We start from the raw sequence: 21,236 nt of genomic DNA on the forward strand, positions 1-21,236 counted from the left end.
CAGAAATCTCCAAATTCTTAGCTGTACTCCAAAATAAAAATCTCTTCCATTTTTCTGCGTACACTCTCCTTGTACTAGGTCTTCTAGCTTCCATAATCACATTTAAAACTTGTTGAGGAAGTTGAGACCTGCTGTGTTTCAACACAGAATATGCCAGGCTGTTAGATGAAGAGAATGAAGCTTGACATTGAGCAGATGACCGTCCTTCTGAGATAACAGATGAGGAATCAGAGGTAAAGACCATGGAGGCTTCTGTACCAGACTCCGTAGTAGTGGGTACCAGTGTTGCCGAGGCCAATCTGGAGCTATCAAAATCATCCTTGGCCTGTCTTGTCTGACCTTTAATAGTACCTTTGGAAGAAGAGGCAGAGGTGGAAAGGCATACACATGAAGGTTTTTCCAACTGAAAGACAGAGCATCCACTTTCCAAGCTGTGTGATGAAACCCCTTTGTGCAATACTTTGGCAGCTGGTGGTTTAGTGGAGAAGCGAACAGATCTATGTCTGGAGTTCCCCATGACACTGTCAGTTTCTGAAATACATGAAGATCCAGTTTCCACTCGTGGGGATCCATGATTTATCTGCTAAGGAGTTCTGTGCTCCCGGCAGAAACCTTGCCTGAAGAGTTAGTTGCAAGCGTAGCGCAGTCTCCCATAAAATCATTGCTTGCCTGCATAGAGGATAAGAATGTGTTCCCCCTTGCTTGTTGATGTACCACATGACAGTTGTGTTGTCTGTTAGAATCAACACCTGCCCTGGAAGAAGTAACTCCTTGAAAGCCATTAATGCAAACTGGACTGCTAACATCTCCTTCATGTTGATATGTAGATGCTGTAGTCTGGCAGGCCACTTGTCTTGTATCCACTTTCCATTTAGATGAGCTCCCAAGCAATGTCCGAGGCATCTGTCGTTAAGATCTGACTTGCCTCTGGCCGGGTCACAGAGAGTCCCTTGTTTAGGTGACATTCCTGAGCCCACCACAAGAATTCTTTTCGAAGGCAAGGTATAATTTGAATGACAGTGTCCAAATCCTGGCAGTGCTGTGTCCATACATTTTTGAGATACCATTGTAGCTTCCTCATATGCAGTTTGGCATTGGGAAGCACCAGAATACAAGACGCCATGAACCCTAATGCTTGAAGGACTGTCCTTGCAGTCAGCACGGACTGATGAGATAGTTGATGGAAGTAAAGTGACAGACTCTTTTGTTTGTCCGGGTTAAAAAGGCCATCTGGGCTGCTGTATTCAGTCTCACACCCAGAAAGCACATGTCCTGAGAGGGTACAAGACTGGACTTTATTTCGATCACAGAATACCCTAGGCATCTTAGCACTGCTATAACATATTCCAGATGCTGTAGAAGGTCTTCCGTTTCTTGAGCCAGAATCAGGCAGTCGGCCAAGTAAGGATAGATTTGAATTCCTTGAAGCCTGAAGTAAGCTATCACTGGAGCCAGAACCTTTGTGAATACTCTGGGCGCAGTAGATAAGCCAAAGGGCAATGCAGAGAACTGATAATGAGAATTTCCAGCTCGAAACCGCAGATACTTCCTGCAACTTAGCCTTATAGGCACATGAAGGTAAGCTTCCTTGAGATCTAAAGTTACCATCCAGTGATCTTTGCCCAGCAGAGGTAAAAGCTGTTGTAACGCCAACATCTTGAACTTGGGAATGTCCAAAACGTGTTGAGGAGAGATAAATCCAAAATTGGTCTCCACGTGTTCCCCTTCTTTGGTACAAGGAACAGGCGAGAATAAAATCCTAGGCCCCTTTCTGATACAGGGACTGGCTGAATGGCCCCTATCTGAAGCAACTGAGAAACTTGCTTGTGAGCCTCTTTTCTTTGTGGAGGAGGAACGTCTGGCATGCCTTTGAAAGGGGCATTGTATGAAAATAAAACCTGTAACCGTGGTGAATGATATCCAACACCCATTTGTCTTGAGTAATTAAATCCCAATTTTCTTTGAAAAGAGACAGTCTTCCTCCCAAAGGAGCTGCCAGACGGAATCTGCTGGCAGCTGAAAAGACAGGTCATTGGGTCTGTTTACGAAAGGACTGACCCCTGCCCTCACCAGAAGTCTGAGCAGGTGAACTCCCTGTTCTAGGCCTAAAAGAACCTTGAGCCCTGCCCCTACCACGTCTAGACCTACCCCTAGACTGGGAATCATAAGCAGGATATGTCCACCCCTTAGCAGGCCAATTTCTACTAAACTTTGGTGGCTGCACCTGCAAAAATCTTTAACAGTTTGCATAGACTTAGCTTTGTCCTCCATTTTCTTTAAAACTGCTTCCACAGGCGATCCAAACAAAACATCAGACTGTAAAGGAGCATCCAAAATCCTTGTCTTAACATGCTCAGCTAAATTCTGATCCTTCAACCAGGCATGCCTGCAAAGAACAGAACTGGTAGCAGCCACCCTCGAGGAGGCCTGTACAGCATCAAAACCACATTGCAAAGAATGCTTACCCACTTGTTCAGACACATGAACCAAATCCAGCAACTCTTTACACTCAATACCTTCCGCCAAAGCATCCACCTTAGATTTCAATTGTGAAAGGAGATAATTCTGATATTTTAGCATGTGAAACTGACAATTCAATGCTCTCATGGCTAGAGTGGAAGAAGTATACACTTTCTTTCCCCACCTATCCAAAGCCCTTGCCTCTTTATCAGTGGGAACAGGATTTTTAACCACAGAAGCCTTAACACCTTTAGGCCCTTGAGAAATTGTTTCTGGATCCGCCCTAGGACTCTTAAACAAATATTTATGAGCTTCGGGCACCCTATAATACCTATCAGGCTTAACAGGAGCAGGGGGCAAAGAGTCAGGGTTCAGGGAAGCCTCTGCAAAAACATCTTCCACCACATTCAACACAGGAGGAATAGCTAAAGGCCTATGCTGGGGTAAAAACAAGAATTCCCTAAGCCTTTTCCTGGAATCAGAGTAATCCTGGCCTTCCCATTTAAAGTGCTCCCTCATGGAATGCAGAGTCTCTGAAAATGAGAAATCCTCAGGCGGAGAAGCTGTAGGAGTGGAATCATCCACATCCGAATCAGAATAAGTAGGATACTCCTGCATATCTTCCACAGAAGATTCTGAAGCCTCTGAACACTGTTCAAAACTATCAAACTCCGGTTCCACCCGAGGCCTCTTATCAGGCGGGGGCATAGAACCTCTAATCATAGTAATCAAATCTTCTGCCATTTTAAGCATATGTTTCTTAGGTACAGAACCCGAAATGCTAGGAGAAGCCCCCACTGAAGCTGAACTAGGCCTACCCCTCAAAGAAGTTTTGGCAACAGAAGGAGAGGCTCTAACAACCTTGGGAAGAGAGGGAAGAACAGTCACCTGAGAAGCCCCCTCAGCCTGGCCTACCTCCTGAGAAGGCACATCCTGTAACAGTAAAGTTTCTGCCTGGGACTCCATGGAAACTCCTGGCAAAACCTCTGGCTCCACTGAGCCTTCTAAAGAACCGACGTCCGGGACTGCCGGTTCATCAACCCTAGGCTTCACTGTTTTGTCCTTGCGCTTCTTGAGGAAGCGGCGCCGGAGCATCCGACGGCATTTTATAATTGCAACGCTTCCCAAACACTAACCTGGCACAGTCTAACCTCCTCTTAATAGTGCGTTTGTTAAACCTAGCACAAGAGCGGCAACCAACAACGCCGTGCTCAGGCCCTAAACAAGGTATACACAAGGTATGGTAATCCCTATGAGGTATCTGTTTCCCACAAGAAATACAGTTATTCACTTTTTCTGACATCCGTAAAATACTGAGGCAAGAAAAACAAAATGTTCCCAACGGGTACTTAGCCAACTCTGTTTCGGTCTGAAACTCCGGTTTCGAAATATTTCAGAACGCCAACCTGCACTCGCAAAACTGCTTCTGCATCGGACCATGCGGCAAAAAAGACTGAGGATATGACGTCGGTCATGCGCATTAGTACCCTGACGTACTGACGTCAGTCTAATGCGCCCTGACCGACGTCAGCCTTATACTCTGGTATTCGGGCCGACGGGACGCGGACTATACCCAATAGTCAGGACTGCAGCAATGGAAAACGAAGAACATCCTCTTCACTTCCATTCCGAACAACTATGGGACTGAAGCTATCAGATATCTTATTAAGGACAGCGAATTATTTAATAATGAGGACCAGATCCTCCTTAATGCACTTTTACAATTAGTACTTAACAACAATGTCTTTATGTATGGTAAAGAACTTTTCTTACAGCAGTGGGGAGTGGCCATGGGCACTCCCTGCGCAAACACTTGCGCGAATCTGGTTGTTCACTATTGGGAACATACACATCTTTTAACAATCCCCATTTTCAAAAAATGTTACTTAATAAGCGTTTTGTCGACGATGTCCTCAATTTCTGGAAGGGGACCATAGATGAGTTTAAATTATTAATTGAATACTTGGAATCAACTACCTCTTTTTTTAGATTCACTATGGAGTATTCTGACACAAAGATAAATTTTTTTGGATATTACCATCACAAAAGATGCACCAGGTTTCCTACACACTTCTATCTATAGGAAACCGTGCTGGAAAAACACGCTTTTAGCATTTAATAGCATGCATCAAAGACACGTTTTTAAAAATATTATAAAAAGCCAATTCATGAGAGTTCAGAAAATATGTAGTGACCCTGAAGATTTTTCTACACAGATAGCTAATTTAGAATGCATGTTCATAGATAGAGGATATGACCCTAAATTAATTAATTCAGTTAAACAATCTCTAAAGTTGATGGAAACACCATATGAGAGCAGCATGGGACAATATACCACACGATGTGATGATAGATGTAATAAATATGCTCTGAACTTTCAGACAAGATATACCAGTGACAATAAATATATCGCTAACATCATTAAAAAGAACTGGCACATTTTACAAACAGATACAGACATTAAAAAACTGTTAGGAGAAAGACCTGTGTTTGTTTATAAAAATAGTAAGAATTTAAAAAGGTTACTATGTATAGAAAAGTTTAGGGAGGATAATCCACCAGTCATCCTGAGGTCTTCACTACATAAAACAGGAACATACCCATGCAATGCCTGCAACATGTGTATTCATATCTCCAAGGAACAAGAATTTAAGCATCCTCTAATAGATCTTTATTTTAGACCTAAATTTAAAGGTACTTGCATTAGTTCGAACCTGATATACCTTGCAGACTGTTGTCACTGCGATGCGTTCTATATAGGCATGACAACAAGATCATTAAAAGAGAGGATCTATAATCACTTACATGACATAAAAAAGAATGACATAAAGAACGCATTACTTAAACATATAAAGGACAATGCTGGACATAGTTTTAGGTTCAGGATATTACAAATCACCAAACCCAATAAACGTAAAGGTGACATATTTAATGAATTAGAAAATATTGAGTTATCCTGGATACTACGATTTAAAGCACAATATCCACCTGGCCTTAATCAGTATATTAGTATTAGGTCTACACTTAAAAAACGAAGCTTAAAATGACGCCTCAGTCATTTTTGCCTGTCTAGGATCTATATAGCATTTTTTGGCTTTATTTCAAGTGTTTATTGTATTTTTACCAATATGTTCAGGCCATGCTCTTTATATATATTTTTTAATAAGTGTTCTATATAATGATTTTGTTTCATCAAGCCTACCGAAACTACTAACATGGGTCGTCTTGTTTTATATAATAATTTTTAATATATATTTTTTATATAAAAACATTTTCTATTAGTGTTTAATCTAATATATAGGATATTTATCTGTCTTTACTTCAGAAGTTTTACTATTATATGAATTATTTTATTCATAATACATGAACTATGACTTTATATTTATATTTTCATTTTTGAAGTATTTTATATATTATTCAAGATGAAATATTCTGGTTTTTAAATTTATTGTGCCCTCATATACATTATTAATATTGACTCTAGTTTTGCTTTTTTCATTTATATGTGTTTTTAGGATAATTTTTGTGGCGCTTTCCTCCACATATATATAGACTTTTAAAAAATAAAAGGTATATACTCCTTTGCTGATAATAATGATTCTACATATCATATACACTTTTACTGTTTGACTTTTTTTATTATATAGTTCATATAAACGCTTTTTATATTCTTTATTGTACCGAATTAAATAGTCATCTGCACATACCTTAAATGAATAGGTTCAGAATCATATAAATATACATATTATAAAGAACCAAACAAGCATTTTTATGAATACGGAGTTTTATTATGCTGCAATACATTTTTAGTAGCTCTGTTATTTTAAATCATTTATTGATGTCTATTAAGTTAATTGGTATCAATTGAACATTTTTTCTTGTATATAAGTGATGAATTTTTCAATGTAAAAGCAGATCTGAGGAAGCGTACTGGTTTTGGTACGCGAACGAGCTCATCTTGTTTTGCCTGAATAAAGAAGTTACTCTTTAGCATCGTGGTGGTCTTCAGTCTGGTGTTTTCGTATATCTATATTTTTGCTATTTATTACAGAGGAGACCTTTGGAAGTTCAGCTGACTTGGTGTTTCATTGGACCTTTAATGTCACCTATAACCTGTACAATTCAATTGAAAAACAAACAAATCTGTTACAGGAAAAATGTAAAAAAAAATAGAAAACATACAATATGCTAGTTGCATAAGTGTGCACACCCTTACACTAACACTTTGTTGAAGCACCTTTTGATTTAATTACAGCATTCTTCTTGGGTATGAGTCTATCAGCACGGCACATTTTGACTTGGCAATATTTGCCCACTCTTCCTTGCAAAAGCGCTCCAAATCTGAGAGGGTATCTTTTGTGCACAGCCCTCTTCAGGTCACCCCACAGATTTTCTATTGGCTTGAGGTCTAAGCTCTGGCTGGACCATTCCAAAACTTTAATTTTCTTCTGGTGAAGCCATTCTTTTCATTTGGATGTATGCTTAGGTCACTGTTGTGCTGAAAGGTGAAATTCCTCTTCATCTTCAGCTTTTGGGCCAAAACTGACCGGTATTTGGGACCGTTCATAATTCCCTCCACCTTGACTAAAGCCCCAGTTCCAGCTGAAGAAAACAACCCCAAAGCATGATACTGCCACCACCATGCTTCATTGTGGGGATGGTGTCCTTTTGGTAATACGAAGTGCTGTTTTTGTGCCAAAAGTACCTTTTGGAATTGTGGTCAGAAAGTTCATCCTTGGTCTCATCAGACTACAACACATTTTCATCTTGTCTTTTCATCAATTTTGGAGGGACGTCCAGTTCTTTGCAACATCACTGCTGTCCCGTATTTTCTCCACTTTTTGTTGACTGTCTTCACTTTCTTTCATGGTATATCCAATGCTGTGGAAATTTTTTTGTACCCTTCTCCCGACTGATATCTTTCAACAATGAGAGCCCTTTGATGGTTTGTAAGCTCTCTGCGAACCATGGCTTTTGCTGTAGCAGGCAGCTGAGTAAATGTCAGGAAAATCCTACTAGGACATCTGAACTTTATTTGGGGTTAATCAGTCTCTTTAACTGATGGCAGGTGTATACCCAAGAAGACTGAATGTTGTAATTAAATCAAAAGGTGCTTATTAGTTTTAAGGGTGTGCACACTTGTGCAACCAGCGTATCGTACATTTTTTTTTTTTATATTTTTTTCCCTTAACAGATTTGTTTGTTTTTCAATTGAATTGTACAGATTATAGGTCACGTTAAAGGTGGGAAAAGTTTTGAAATGATTTATTATGGTCTCATTTTTTATATCACAAAACTCTGGCATTTTAACAGGTGTGTGTACACTTTTTATATCTACTACATATTCATAGCTGGCCTTAGGCATAGGCCAACTAGGCAGCTGCCTAGGGCGGTGCTCTAGCAGGGGCGCTTTTTCCAGTAACCTGGATGGGGGATCTGCATGGTGGTGGGGGCGCTGTGGAACATTTCTGCCTAGGGCATCAGTTAACCAAAGCCCAGTCCTGCCTATATTACTCAGTTTCATGTCTGCTACTTAACATTTGTCTGTGTAATTATCAGCACTACTAAACCAACACAAACGGTCTGCGGCTAAACAGAGAGAAATTTTAGAACCCCATTTAACATGGGCACAAGCAAGAAAGTACAGTTATGTACACTTACCATAAATGTAGATGTTAGAGTGTATTTACTGTTGCAGTCCTTAAAAAATGGGTTATCCGGCTCCCGGTAGCCCTCAGTCGGCCAGAATACCAAAGTCCTTGGTATATGACGTTGGCTGCCTTCGGTTTAGGCCGGACGTCAGGACATCAGGTACAAAAGAAGGCAGCCGATACCATTTCTTCAATTTTTCTTGCCTTAACTGCCAGGAGCCCCCCAAAAAAGTTAGACCAGGAAAAGAAAATCCAGTCTGTGCCCTAGGAAAAAAGGGGGTGGTGGAAAGGGGGGGGGACCAGGACTGCAACAGTGAATACACTCAAACATCTACATTTATGATAAGTGTACACAAATGAACTATGTTCGTGTTTCACTGTTGAAGTCCTTTCAAAATGGATTGATTCCCAAACCCCAGGAAAAAAAACAAAAGGGAGGAGGAACACCCACTGTTTAAGGGTTGGTAAGGATGCCCTGCAACACTGCAGTGGCAAAACCAGCCCTGGACTTAGAAAACAAGGGTAAATTTTAATGTTTAGTGAAAGTGTGGACAGAAGTCCATGTAGCTGCTTCCAGTATGTCCCTAGTAGGTACACCTATTAAGAAAGCTGCTGAGGTACAGGCTGCCCAAGTAGAATGGGTCCTAATACTCTGAGGAGGAATCTTGCCATGCTGTAAGTAACAAAAGTGAATACAATGAGCAATCCACTTAGAAATGGCCTGTTTAGAAATAGCTTTGCCCTGAGCTCCAGGAGCAAAACTGACCAACAACTGATCCGACTTTTGAAAAAATTTAGTCCTGTCCAGGTAAAATCTAAGCTGTCTATGCACATCCAGGGAATGCAGTAACATTTCCCTTTTATTCTGAGGATTAGGAAAGAAGGTAGGCAGGTGGATAGACTGGTTAAGAGACGGGCTAGAAACCACCTTAGGCATAAAGGAGGGATTAGTTCGAAGAGAAACCAGATCCAAATGGATGATGATAAAAGGCTCTACTACCACTAAGGCCTGCAGCTCAGAAACTCTTCTAGCTGAAGTAATAGCCAAAAGAAAGGCAGTTTTCCACAACAGAAACTTCAGGTCTGCTGCGGCAGCTGGTTCAAAAGGAGGCAGAGTAAGTTTCTCAAGTACAAAATTGAGATCCCAAGCAGGAGTGGTGCCCTTCTGGGAGGCTTTAAATTGCTAGCTCCCCTGAGGAACTGTTTCATCAAGGGATTAGAGAAAATGGGATGCTCAAAGGAACAATGAGCTGAAATAGCTGAAGCATGGATTTTAATAGAAGAAAAGGAAAGTCCACCATTAAGCAAGCCTGCCAGATAGTCGAGGAAGAGAAGGTTGAGAAGGGTCTTCCCCTCTAGTCTGCATCCAAATGGAGAATCTTTTCTACTTATCTTTTACATCACATTTTAAAAAAGTTAAAACACTGAGCTTAAACTTATTTGCATGTATGATGCCAATGAGGTGAAACCAGTCTGGTGTTTTGTCTCTCTCTTCAGCAGCACTGAATAGTGCGCCTTTGAAGTTTGTTTGATGTCTGCTGCTTTAAAATGTAACCATTTGGTACAAGGGTGTCATTTTAATATAGTTTGTGCACTGGTGTGATTAAAACTAGGAAGTTTAAAAGGAAGCTTCTGGATACATTATTTCATGAATTAACTGTTACAAAAAAGCAAGTACTCTGAAGACTGTTTACAGTTTCTGAAAATTTAAAAGGAAGGTTCTGGATACATTATTTTATGCCGAATTAACTTCTTGAAAACAGTAAGTACTCTGAAGACTGTTTATATTTACTGGGAAGTTCAAAAGAAAGTTTCTGGCTACATTTTTTGCATGCAGATTTTCTGTTTGATAACAGCATTTTGAGACTATATACAATGACAATGGACTTTCTTTGCATTATGCTACACTACAACGGTTTTTGGAGATATATATACTAGTGCTGTATACATCTTTTTTGGGGGTGTGGGAGTGTGTGTGTGTGTATATATATATATATATACACACACACACACACACACACACACACACATTATCATATACATACACACACACACACACCTGCACACATACACACGGACAAATTTTAAAAAAATATATACAAGAATACATAAAAAATATATGTCTAAATATAATGAATATTTAAAAGCTATATACATCTGACTCAGTTTACCATCCAGTACAACCATACTAATTAAAGATAAAATATGATTATTGTAGTTTGTCTGCCCAGATTTTCAATACACTGTTAATACCGATCTTAACATTCTGACGTAAGAAAGGTTTGCTTTCAAACTATTATGTGATTATGTTTCTGATGAAGTCTTATAATGAAAAGGACAAAAGTGCTAAAACTCCATTAACTATTTTGCCACCAAGGGAACATCTCCAGTGTTTATTTTTTTTTTAGATCCTTATTAATTTTGTAGGTGGTGCAGCGGTAGCGTTGTTGCCTCACAGCAAGAGGTTCTCCCGTTCGATTCTTGGCTGGAGTGTGGGGAGTACCTTCTGTGTGGAGTCTGCATGTCCTCCCCACATTTGGGTGGGCATTCGAAAGACATGCGAAAATGAGCGTGCCTTCATTGAAGGTTGGATGTCGAGCTGGCACCTCAGCGTTTGTGAAAAAAATCTACTGCCAATCATTAGCGGAATGGAGTTCCGCTGTGGCAACCCCTAACTGGGAAAAGCCGAAAGACAAACAACAACATTAATTTTGCAACTTGCCAATTAAAAGCCAGTAACATTCACAAAAAAGGGTGCAAGACCTTGCATCATACTAACCTTTGTCCCCTTTAAAAGTGCTTAAACAAGGTGACTTTTCAGGAGGATTCCATAACCTAACTGTTCCATCTGCAGAACAAGATAACAAACGCTTCTTTATGCTGCTATATGAAAGGCCCCAGACTGCATCTGTGTGACCATTCAACGTACCAACAAGCGTACTTGGATCTGTGAAGAGAAAAAGTTTCATAAGGCCATACAATAAATGCAATACTTAGAACAGAAACTACCGTATTGATTTCAAGGTAAACAAAAACTGACTTAACCGAGATAAAATATAGCAAATGTCAAGAATACAGAATAATTGCAGATAAAACAATTCGGTTATCTAACAAAATATTACCCAAATTATGACTCAGAGACTTTCCCTTTATAGAGCAAGAAATTAGAATTGTCTAGGTAAACTTACCATAAAGTAAATGTTAGAAAAGATCACCATGGTAGTAGCATAAAGTTGTATGGCCTGTATCTTGACAAAGATATTGCTTCTCCAGTCAACAAACAAAAGCTTTTGGGAGTCTTCCTTGTGCACTATACTTCCATTGAAGCATGAAAGGGATGCTATTATAAACAGAATGCAAGATACCAGATTTCAGAGCTTTCTTGCCTCAAAATGGGAGGCTGGAGCCAAATCTTATGTAAAAATCAGTTAACTTGCATCATGTCAGACAAAAAGGGGACAGTAGTGACTGGGACCCCACCCTGGCCTGGTTTAAAGAAAGAAAAATATGGAGGGATGGTGGTGGTTGGGGGGTGTTAGTACTGCAAAAGTGATCTATGTAAACATTTACAGTTATGATAAGTTTGCTTACACAATTGTACAGTGTTCAGTATCATTGTTTCTGCAGCACAAAGATGTATGTGTTGACTGCAAAAGCTTAAACAGAAAGGGTAGCTGATGCTGGTCCAGAGTCCAGAAGACCCGGGAGAACAGAGCTTGCATACCCTGTTCTGGAAAATCTGTGTATTTAGTGTTTAGCAAAAATGTGCACTGAGGACTAAGTTGCTACCTACAGAACAGCTCTGAAGTCCATCCCTTTCCAAAAGGCCTCAAAAGTAGCCACAGCTCTTATGGAGTGTGCCTTGACATTCTGGGGGATGCGGGTCCCATGGAGACAACAGCAGAACTGAAAACCCTGGAATAACCATCTGCATATGGTTTGCATGGATAATGTGTGCCCTTTTTTCATACCTACAAAAGAAATCCAAAGTTATATGACATTCTGAAACATTTAGTCTTGTCCTGGTAGAATCAGAGTTGCCTGTGGGCAAGCAGAATTCTCTCTCCTCTATTCACAGGTGGGAAAGAAAGGAGGGAGATGAACAGACTGATTTAAAGCAAAATCAGAATCGACTCTGGATACGAATGAAGGATTAGTTCTAAGAATCACCACTAGCTTTTCCTTTAACACTTTTTATTAACCATCTTAATACTGCCAGCAAACAAGCCACCCTAATTCAATATGCTGATGATGTTACATTAATTGGCTCTGCCAGGACTCTGTCTTATCTACAGAGTTTAATGCAAGAAGTATTCAATTCCATTGAGTCTTGGCTCACTAACAACCATTTACTAACCCAGAAACTCTACACTTCTACTACTCTTACCAACACTTTTCTTCAGATGCTGCTAACTTTGCCATTACTTCTTAGAACAATACTTTAATGCGGTGTCACATACAAAACTGTTAGGTGTAACTACTGACAACAATCTTAAGTTTGACCTACATATCAGCAACATCATAAAACAACAAATCAAAAAATGGGCATGATGTACAGGGCTAAGCAATTCACCTCCAGCTCCACAAGAGTAACCCTTGCAACCACCTATCTCTTACCCTCCCCCCTTCTATACGCCTCACCTATCCTAACCAATCTTCACTTTTCTCTCAAAGCAAAATTTAGTCGATGTCATAATAAAGAGCTAAATTTGCTACTACCATTGCTATGCTCTCAAGTCCCTAAATTGGCTCTAATTACCCCACCTTCTCACCTTTAATCAACCAGCATTAACTCACAAATTACTGTACTACAACTAATTTTCGCAAACTGCATCACCACTACTGCAACACTATATTCAATCTCGTGACCTATGCTCCTGTCACAAGTATCTACTATCCATTTGCAAACCTCAAAGATCTAACGGAGTTAATCTGTACTCTCTCACTGTGTTGCCAAATCATGGCATAGCATTCCAGAAGCAATCAGACTTGTACCCCACTACTATTCCTTCAAGTGTACGCTGAAAGAACATCTAAACAATAATTGATCTGCCCATGCTCCTTGCCACCTTAGTACTCTCTTCTGTCCCCTTCTTCCCCACTCTTAATAGACTTTCTCTTGATATACCCTACTTCTTTCCTGCTTTACCTACTTTCTAGCCTCACCTCACTTTAATTCCTTAACATTCTAATGTCCTTTCTTTATATTCTTACACTAACCTTTCTGTATCCCAGAATTTGACTAAAATTTATTACCTGGTTCTCCTACCAGAAAAAAGTATATCGCTCATGACATGCATATCAGGATCTTCTACCTTGTATATATGGTCAGCTTTATTGCTTGCCTTTATATTTTGCTTATTTTTCTTTTATTGTATTTCACATATTGTACTACTTCAATTATTGTCTTAATATTTGTAACCAATGTTCAATTTAATCCTCTTTGTGTGTACTGTGGAGCGTTTCTCCCTGGGCTTCCACTGAAAATGGGCTCATACCCAGTCAGACTTTCCCAGTAAACAAATGTCAAATAAATAAAGTATGGTTACTATTATTCTCATTAAGGATATGTACCCAAAATCCCACTCTCTTTCAATTTCTTGAACTTCCCTCTTGCTTTATCATAATCCCTTTCCAAGATGAATTATAACCTTCTGCTTATATTATGTACATAAGCCTTAACTGTGTAGCTCTAAAATGTCCCTTCAAATCAGGTAATCCTAAACCACCTTGTTCTATTGGAATGATCAACTTATACCACTTAATTCTTGCAATCCTTCCATCTCAGATAAACTCCTTCAAGTCTTTGTTAATCGTTGTGAACAACTTCTCCTCGGATCACAGCCGGACCCAGCACTAGGCAATCAAGGCAGTCGCCTATGGCCCAGTGGCTGAGAGGGGGCCTGCTAGCCGGGAGATTTTTAATTTAAAAAAAAAAAAAAAACACCTTTGGATGTTCATATTTAATAATGACCTTTGCGTCTAGTCACACAGACACAACAGGTGTGTGCGACCTGTTTATGTCTTCATCTTCTGTGCTTGTGGAATCTGAATATCAGGACTGCATACAACAGATGGACAAGTAAGTGGTAGGAGTTTGTGTGTGAGGTAGGTAGGTAGGTGTGTGGGTGTGGTGGGGTGTAAAAGGTAGGTAGGTACGGGTGTGTGTGCGTTTAAAAGGTAGGAAGGTAGTTAGGGGTGTGTGTGCACGTGCGTGTGTAAGCGGTAGGTACCATACCTCTCAACTCTCTAGATTTTTGCAGAATATCCAGATTTTTGCCCCATATTTTTGGTCTGTTCCTCATAAATTTGTGACTTTCTGGAAAATCACTGAGGAGTGAAGTTATTACATAATGACAGACATTTGAGTTTCAGACTTCATATCCTTCAGAAAAATGCATACACACACAAATCCTGTTACTCTAGCAACTTTCTAAGTTCATGAGAGCATATTTAAAATCTAACCCTATTTATTTTAGGCTTTGTCCAGATTTCTTGCACTAAGAAGTTGACAGGTATGGTAGGCAGGGGAGTGTAACGCCCTAGTTAGGGATAACAGGTGGTTAGTAATTTGCTGAGGCTCAAACCATGTACTTTAACTACAGGAAACAAGAACCTGAATCCTCTACCTCAACTACCAAGCTGCATTTTCAAGGAACAGAGTTTCGTGCATTTTCAGGGAATTGTCAGCTCCAAGGGAAGAGAAGTTCACTGCTGCTCATGTTATTTTTTTGTAATCTGTTTACAATATGCAACTGTTTTGTTTAGCAAATGGCATCACTTTTGGGCTATAGACCTGAACAACATTGTTAGTAGCCAACAGGTAGCATACTTCCTTTTGACGCAGAAGGCTGTGGGTTCTACTCCCAGAGCATGTAAATGGATTGCTGGTACTGTGTTGTACTTTAAGGGGGAAGGGTACTGCAGTCTAGAATTTGTCGTCCTCTGGATGAGATGCTTAGTAATTTTTCTAACACCTTTACCGAATTATCACTTGTGACATAGGCAGATTTACATTTATATCAAAGCAATCACTGTATTAACAAGTTCACATTTTCAAACAACATACTTCACATATATTGCTATATATATCATATAACCTAAACAACGTTACATAAATTATTCAATTCCTGCCTTTTTTTTCTTTTTAACAAGAAACACCCTTATTAAACCATCATTTACGACATACACAGTCATACATTTATATAAATGGAAACAATCCACACCAACACAATCCTAGTTGCAAGCATTTTACATCACAAACCTTACTGACACATTCCCAGTTGCAAACATTATACATCACTTATAATCTACCCAATCATTTTCAGTCAGACATTACATAGCTCATTTAAGTCCTGCCTTCTTTTAAACCTCATTCCTCCCCTGTATGCATTGTTCCCACAATTCCCATTTTTTTCCTATGTAGTTTGCTCCTACCCTTTTCTAAAGATCTCAGTTTGAGTTGTTTTACCTCCGATACTATATTCACTACTTCTAGTACAATTGGTTTACATTTTGATTTCCATGTTCTAGTAACTGCCTTTTTGTCAGCCACCACAATTAGACATGGAAAGTCTTACCATGTCTAGGCAATTCCAATTTTGTATCATAGCTCAGAAAAATCATCTCCCTTGTCACAGCAATCTGCCCACCCAGAATCTCTGACAGTCCACCCTGCAGGGAATCCTTAAAGTCTGCCAACTCACTTCACTCTCAGAAAATGTTCCCAATTACCTCTTGCTTCCCTGTCACACCTCCAACATTTGCTGTCTACCTGAGGAAAAATTCTCTGGTGTCCATTTGAGTATAAAATCTCTGTAAACACCTCCAAGCAAAAATCCTAAATCTTCTAGACTTTGCTGCATATTTGGGAGACATACATATATCATATGTTTCTTTGTGAGTTGCTTATCCAGTCTCTCTTCCCAGTCCTTTCTAACCTCTTCTGACTGACTGTTATAGTTATCATCCAATATTTTATATGGTCTACAAATTATTCCTTTTTAATTGTAGCTTCTGTTCTAGACTCTACTAAGAAATCTATCAGTGCTGGTCCTTCACTGATGACCCCCCCCCCCCATTTCTTTCCCTTTCCCTATACTTGGATATCAATCCTTGATAGGGAAGGCAATCTCTAACCTGCAGTCCAAATACATTCTTAGCATCTTCCCATTCTATCATCTTTTCCTCTCTAGTTATTTACTCTCAGTACCTTGGCACCTTTGCCAATTTTCTCCAATAAATTCCAACCCCCTCTTGCCTACTGTCTATATGCCTAATTGCAGTCATCCCTATCGACAGTATCTCCTTTCTCCATTCCTGTGTTGACTGAGTTCTTAGGATACTTTCTGCTACTTTATAGATATAATATTCGGTATGATTAATGTTGTTCTCATAATATCCTGTATGATTATTATTCTCCTTAAAGGCCTGCATCCAAAATCCCAGTCTCTCTTAGTTTCTTCAGCCCCCCCCCCATTTCATCATCCCCTTCCACTTTGAATTATAGTTTTCTGCTTCTACTATGTATAGGAGACTTAACTGTGAAGCTCTGAAATACCTCTTCAAATCGGGTAATCCCAATATGCCCTGCTGTACTGGAAGAACCCGCTTATCCTACTTGAGTCTTGCCATCTTCCCCTCCCAGATAAAGTCCTTCAGCTCTTTGTTAATTGCTATCCACAACTTCTTCTCTGGTTGGTAAAAAATATGCCTGACCTATGTATAAGACTAATGGGACTAAAAACATTTTAACCGCTTGTATCTTACTATCCATATTACAAATCCTCTATTTTCTCAGTTTCTGTATTACCTTTTGTTTACTTTCTTCCCACATATCCTTAGCTGCCACAGCATAATCATTTTAATCCATACTCCTAAACACTTAATTTTATCATGTCCCCATAAATATGGATAGTGCTGAACCAATCCATGTGTGGGTACACAATTTACTGCTATTACATTTGTTTCTGCATCATTAATGTTGTATCCCGAAAAGATATGAAACTGTCTCCAAATGTTCCACAACACTGTAATGTTTCTTTGTAGTTTTGTCAGGTATAAAATAATATCTGCAAATACAACCAGTTTTCCTTGACTACCATACCAATTATATCCTTGAATTTCTGAGTCCCTTATTTTCTTTGCCAATGGTTCTAAATATAACGCAAATAACAAAGGGGAAAAGAGGGCACCCTTGCCTGGTTCCTCTTCTCAAGTAGAAATTATCAGAAAAGGACTCACCCACTTTAATTTTCACCTCTGATCTCTCATATAGTCTCCAAGTCAACCTTACATTATTTTCAGGAAATACAAATGATTCCAATGCCCTGCTCAAAGTCCCAGCTTACTCTGTCAAATGCTTTTTCTGCATCTAGACCAACCAACAATAGTATTTTCTTACGTTCTGCTTCCCTTTCGATCATCATTCAATGTCCTGTTAATGTTGTGAAATGTTTACCATCCCCACATAACCACACTAATCCACAGCTATCAATTTTGGCATTATTTTTGCAATTATTTTAGCCATTATAGACATGAACACGTTATAATCATGGTTTAGTACTGAAATGGGCTTTATGAAGCTGGGTCCGAAGGATCTTTACCCTCTTTAGGTATTACAGATGCCACTGCATTCTTCCAGGATGTTGGGACTTCTCCTCTTAAAATATTCTTAAACAAAACTTTCCATATCTTTATCCTATTTTTCCTCCTAGCTTCCACACGAATACTATCTATTCCTGGGGATCTTCCTGTAGATTGGTTATACATCATAATTTTTATCTAATCTCCTATCATAACCATTAGTAATTGAGCCTTGTCTACCTCTAACCTTGGCATATTTAATTCTTCCATAAACATTTCCATTTGTACCTTTGCTTGATTTCCACATTTCTCTGCTTTATACAGACTGTCATAGAATTTCTGAAATATTTGTAATACTTCTACGACAGGATCCCTTGTTACTTTCCTTGTTATAGGCTCCCTATGCTTGGCAACAGTCCTTTCTACTTTCTGTTGCCTGAGTCATTGTGCTAAAAGCTTTAGTGCTAAAAACGTGTGTTGTAGTGTTATCATCAAAAAACAGCTGCTTAACAGCAGTCTTTCTAAACTTGTACATATTATCAAGGTAATCCCTTACTTTCTACTTAGCATTTTGCAGTCGATCCTTTTCTTGTTCTGAGATTCCCCCTATTCGACAATACTTAAATTTTTGTCAGTCTCTCTAAATAATTCTTGCTACTTCTTAACCATAGCGCCCTTTCTTTTATTTTCACCCTATTTTTAAACTTCACCTTAATTTTATCCTGCTCCCTAGCTATTTTTTCAGAAGAAATTTCTATCCTAATAGCTTCTGAATAATCTCCACTACCCATTCCTTAAATTCCTGTCTTTTTAACAGATAGGTGGGAAAGCGCCAGTGTCTCATTTTTATTTCATTACCCTGTGTTTTTATTTTAGTTATTACTGGTGCAAGTTCTGAAATAGTTATTGGGTATGTATCAAAATCTTCAATTAAATGCACATGTTCTTGAGAAAAGTAAATTCTGTCTAGCCTAGCCCAGTTTTTGTATCTTGGAGAATACTATACAAGTTCACCCTGAACTCCTAGTACTGAATTCACATCTTCCATGCCAAATATGTTCATAAATTTCTTCAAAAATCTACCCTCTTTTGCTATAATTTCCATTCTACACCCCCCAGACACATCTTTACTATTGCAAATCAAATTCCTGTCCCCACCTACAAGTAATAGTCCTTGCTAAAAATTGATTATTTCCCTCAGAATTTTCTCAAGTGCCATTACAGCAGTTTTAAGTGGAATATAAATACATGTCAGTGTAAATCCCCCCACTCTTGCCAGTAGCCCCTTAGCACTAGCACTACAAATCTGCCATTATCCTTTTTTATCTTGTTCTATCACTACTGGAGCTCCTCTTGCAATATAAGTGCTCCGCTTTTCCTTTGTCCAAGATACTCTGCTGAATAACCCATCCTGAAAACCATCAATGTAAAGTAGTTCTATCTCGCCGTTCATTCTTACAGATGGGCTCGGACCCGATCCTTGGCTCAAAGTCGGCCTACTACAAACCTCGAGGTCTTCAGACAGCTCGAGGCCAAGTCCCTATATCTCACGATGCACTTTGAGTTATCCCAAATCTAGTTTACCACTGCAACAAATCAGAGGTGTCTTAGCACAGCTCAGGCTAATATAGCTTTTTTCTTATAACTTGCTAAATTTATTTCTTATAATAGTTAGAGATAGTTTTCATAGTCATAACTTTAATAGCTTATTAGTAATATATTTCTTCTCCTTTTGGCCTTCGTTTTTTATAGGCCTTTAATATTCCCTTCCCTCTTGGTGTGCCTTTATAATATTATCATAGTTATATAGCTTTGTAATTTAAATAAGACTCAAACTTTACACATATGTGCGAGTGCTTTTGAATAGTTATAGTTAATTCACAGTTTTTTCTTATACCGCCCATTTATTGTTTAGGGCTTACTAAAATTGTGTGTGTATGCTCTTTAAAAGTACAGTACATTTTTTTTTGATACTGTAGATTTTATTATGGCTGACCAGGAGAAAGACAAGCATCCTAAGTCAGGCTTTAAAAGGTGTCTAAAATGTGGACGGAAGATGTCTATGTCAGATAGTCACGTTAATTATGTTGATTGTCTTGGAGCCTTGCACTTGCAAGAAAGCTGCTACATTTACCATTCAATTTCCTCCAGAGTTCTTCGCAAGAGTAAAAGAAAACTCATAGACAGAGGACTTCTAAAATCTTCATTTCAGGAAGCTTTGAGTAACCAGGATAAATCTAGCAAGTCTTCAAAGTCTTCTAACGCGGCTTCTTCTGATGTGACAAAATTGAAAAAAACGTCGGCTCCACAGAGCATCCTGGCTTTTCGGAGCTGGTCCTGGAACCAGTATCCGAAGTATTAAAGTCTCCCATTCTCCAGTCAGTGCCTCCATCCATACATTCATCTTGGTCCTCAATCAGCCTATCCAATTTGGATGTGGATCGTGTAGTGCAGACGTTGCTACAGGTGTGTTTGGTAAATTTTTATCGGCTCTGACCCAAGTGGTTTCGGAGCAGAAAACTTTAATGCCATTGACTTCTTTCCTCCTCCGAGCCATACCGGTCATTTGGAGTCAGACCTGATGATTTTTGAGCCTTCGGAGCCGATGCCAGTGCCATCAGTTCCATTTACTCGGACTTCCTCGGTGTCTATCGAGGAGTCTAGGAGCCGGCACTCTCTGACCGGGTCCAGGAAGGATAGTCAGACTAACCTGTCTGTTCCGACTTTGCCTCTCGAGGCCTCGGCTCGGATGAGTTCGGCTTCTACCTCTGGTTCGGAGCCCACTGTTCTGGTGCAGAGGGGATCGGTGGTTTCTTTGGCTCCAGCTGTCACTTCTCATTGGAGCAGAGGTGCCTTTGAAGCCATGAGGAGAGTGATGTCTCCCAAGACATCTACAACTTCAGGTCCAACTACCTCTTCCCCAAAAGCACCTGTGTCCACTTCTGCCTCACAGATCCTTTCGAAGTGTAGAGACCCTGAGCCTCAGGAAGCCTCACTGGGTGGCTCCTGCTCTTACGAAATCTTACCAGAACTTTCCACTGATGAGGTTCCTAGTAAGAGAATTTGCAAGAGGAAGCACCTAGACTCCCCACAGGAGTCTCTCATGTCCGATACCGACTTAGATTAATCACAAGGGTCCCAATCGTCCCCCTCTGAAGATATCTAATTTGCTGAGATATTAGAAATCCTTAGGCAGAGGGGTGGCTGGAAGTCCACCAACCCTACTTAAGATGAGTCTGTTCTCCTGAAGGCTTTCGGGTCTCAACCCTCCACCTCTTAGGTGTCTCCGCCCTTCGATGAGCTCATCGAGCTGGTCTCATGAAGGACATGGGAGTCTCCAGATACCATGGAGCCTGTCCCTAGGAGGCCCAATAAGTTTATTTCTACCCCCCAGGATAAGTCTTTTCTCACCACAGGAGTGCCACTTGATGCCATGGTGGTGGCGGCAGCCACCAAAAAGGAGATGTCAGAAATTTCTTCCTTTATCCATCCTAACAGAGACTCTAAGATCATGGATAGATATGGGAAGCGCATGTACAG

The 21,236-nt window shown here is 39.7% G+C and overlaps 1 protein-coding gene across 2 annotated transcripts in view; it reads right to left on the reverse strand.

Moving 5' to 3' along the window:
• STRN3 (striatin 3) overlaps nt 1-21,236 on the reverse strand; it is a 1,528,247-nt gene that overhangs the window by 227,098 nt on the left and 1,279,913 nt on the right. For both annotated transcript variants that reach the window (XM_044073816.1, XM_044073815.1), the window contains one exon: nt 10,891-11,058. In XM_044073816.1, the coding sequence (XP_043929751.1) occupies nt 10,891-11,058 (168 nt within the window). The remainder of the gene's footprint in view (nt 1-10,890; nt 11,059-21,236) is intronic.

This window comes from Protopterus annectens, chromosome 6.part0, assembly GCF_019279795.1.
Source record: "Protopterus annectens isolate FY-2018-M chromosome 6.part0, PAN1.0, whole genome shotgun sequence".
NCBI classification, from domain to species: Eukaryota; Metazoa; Chordata; order Ceratodontiformes; family Protopteridae; genus Protopterus; species Protopterus annectens.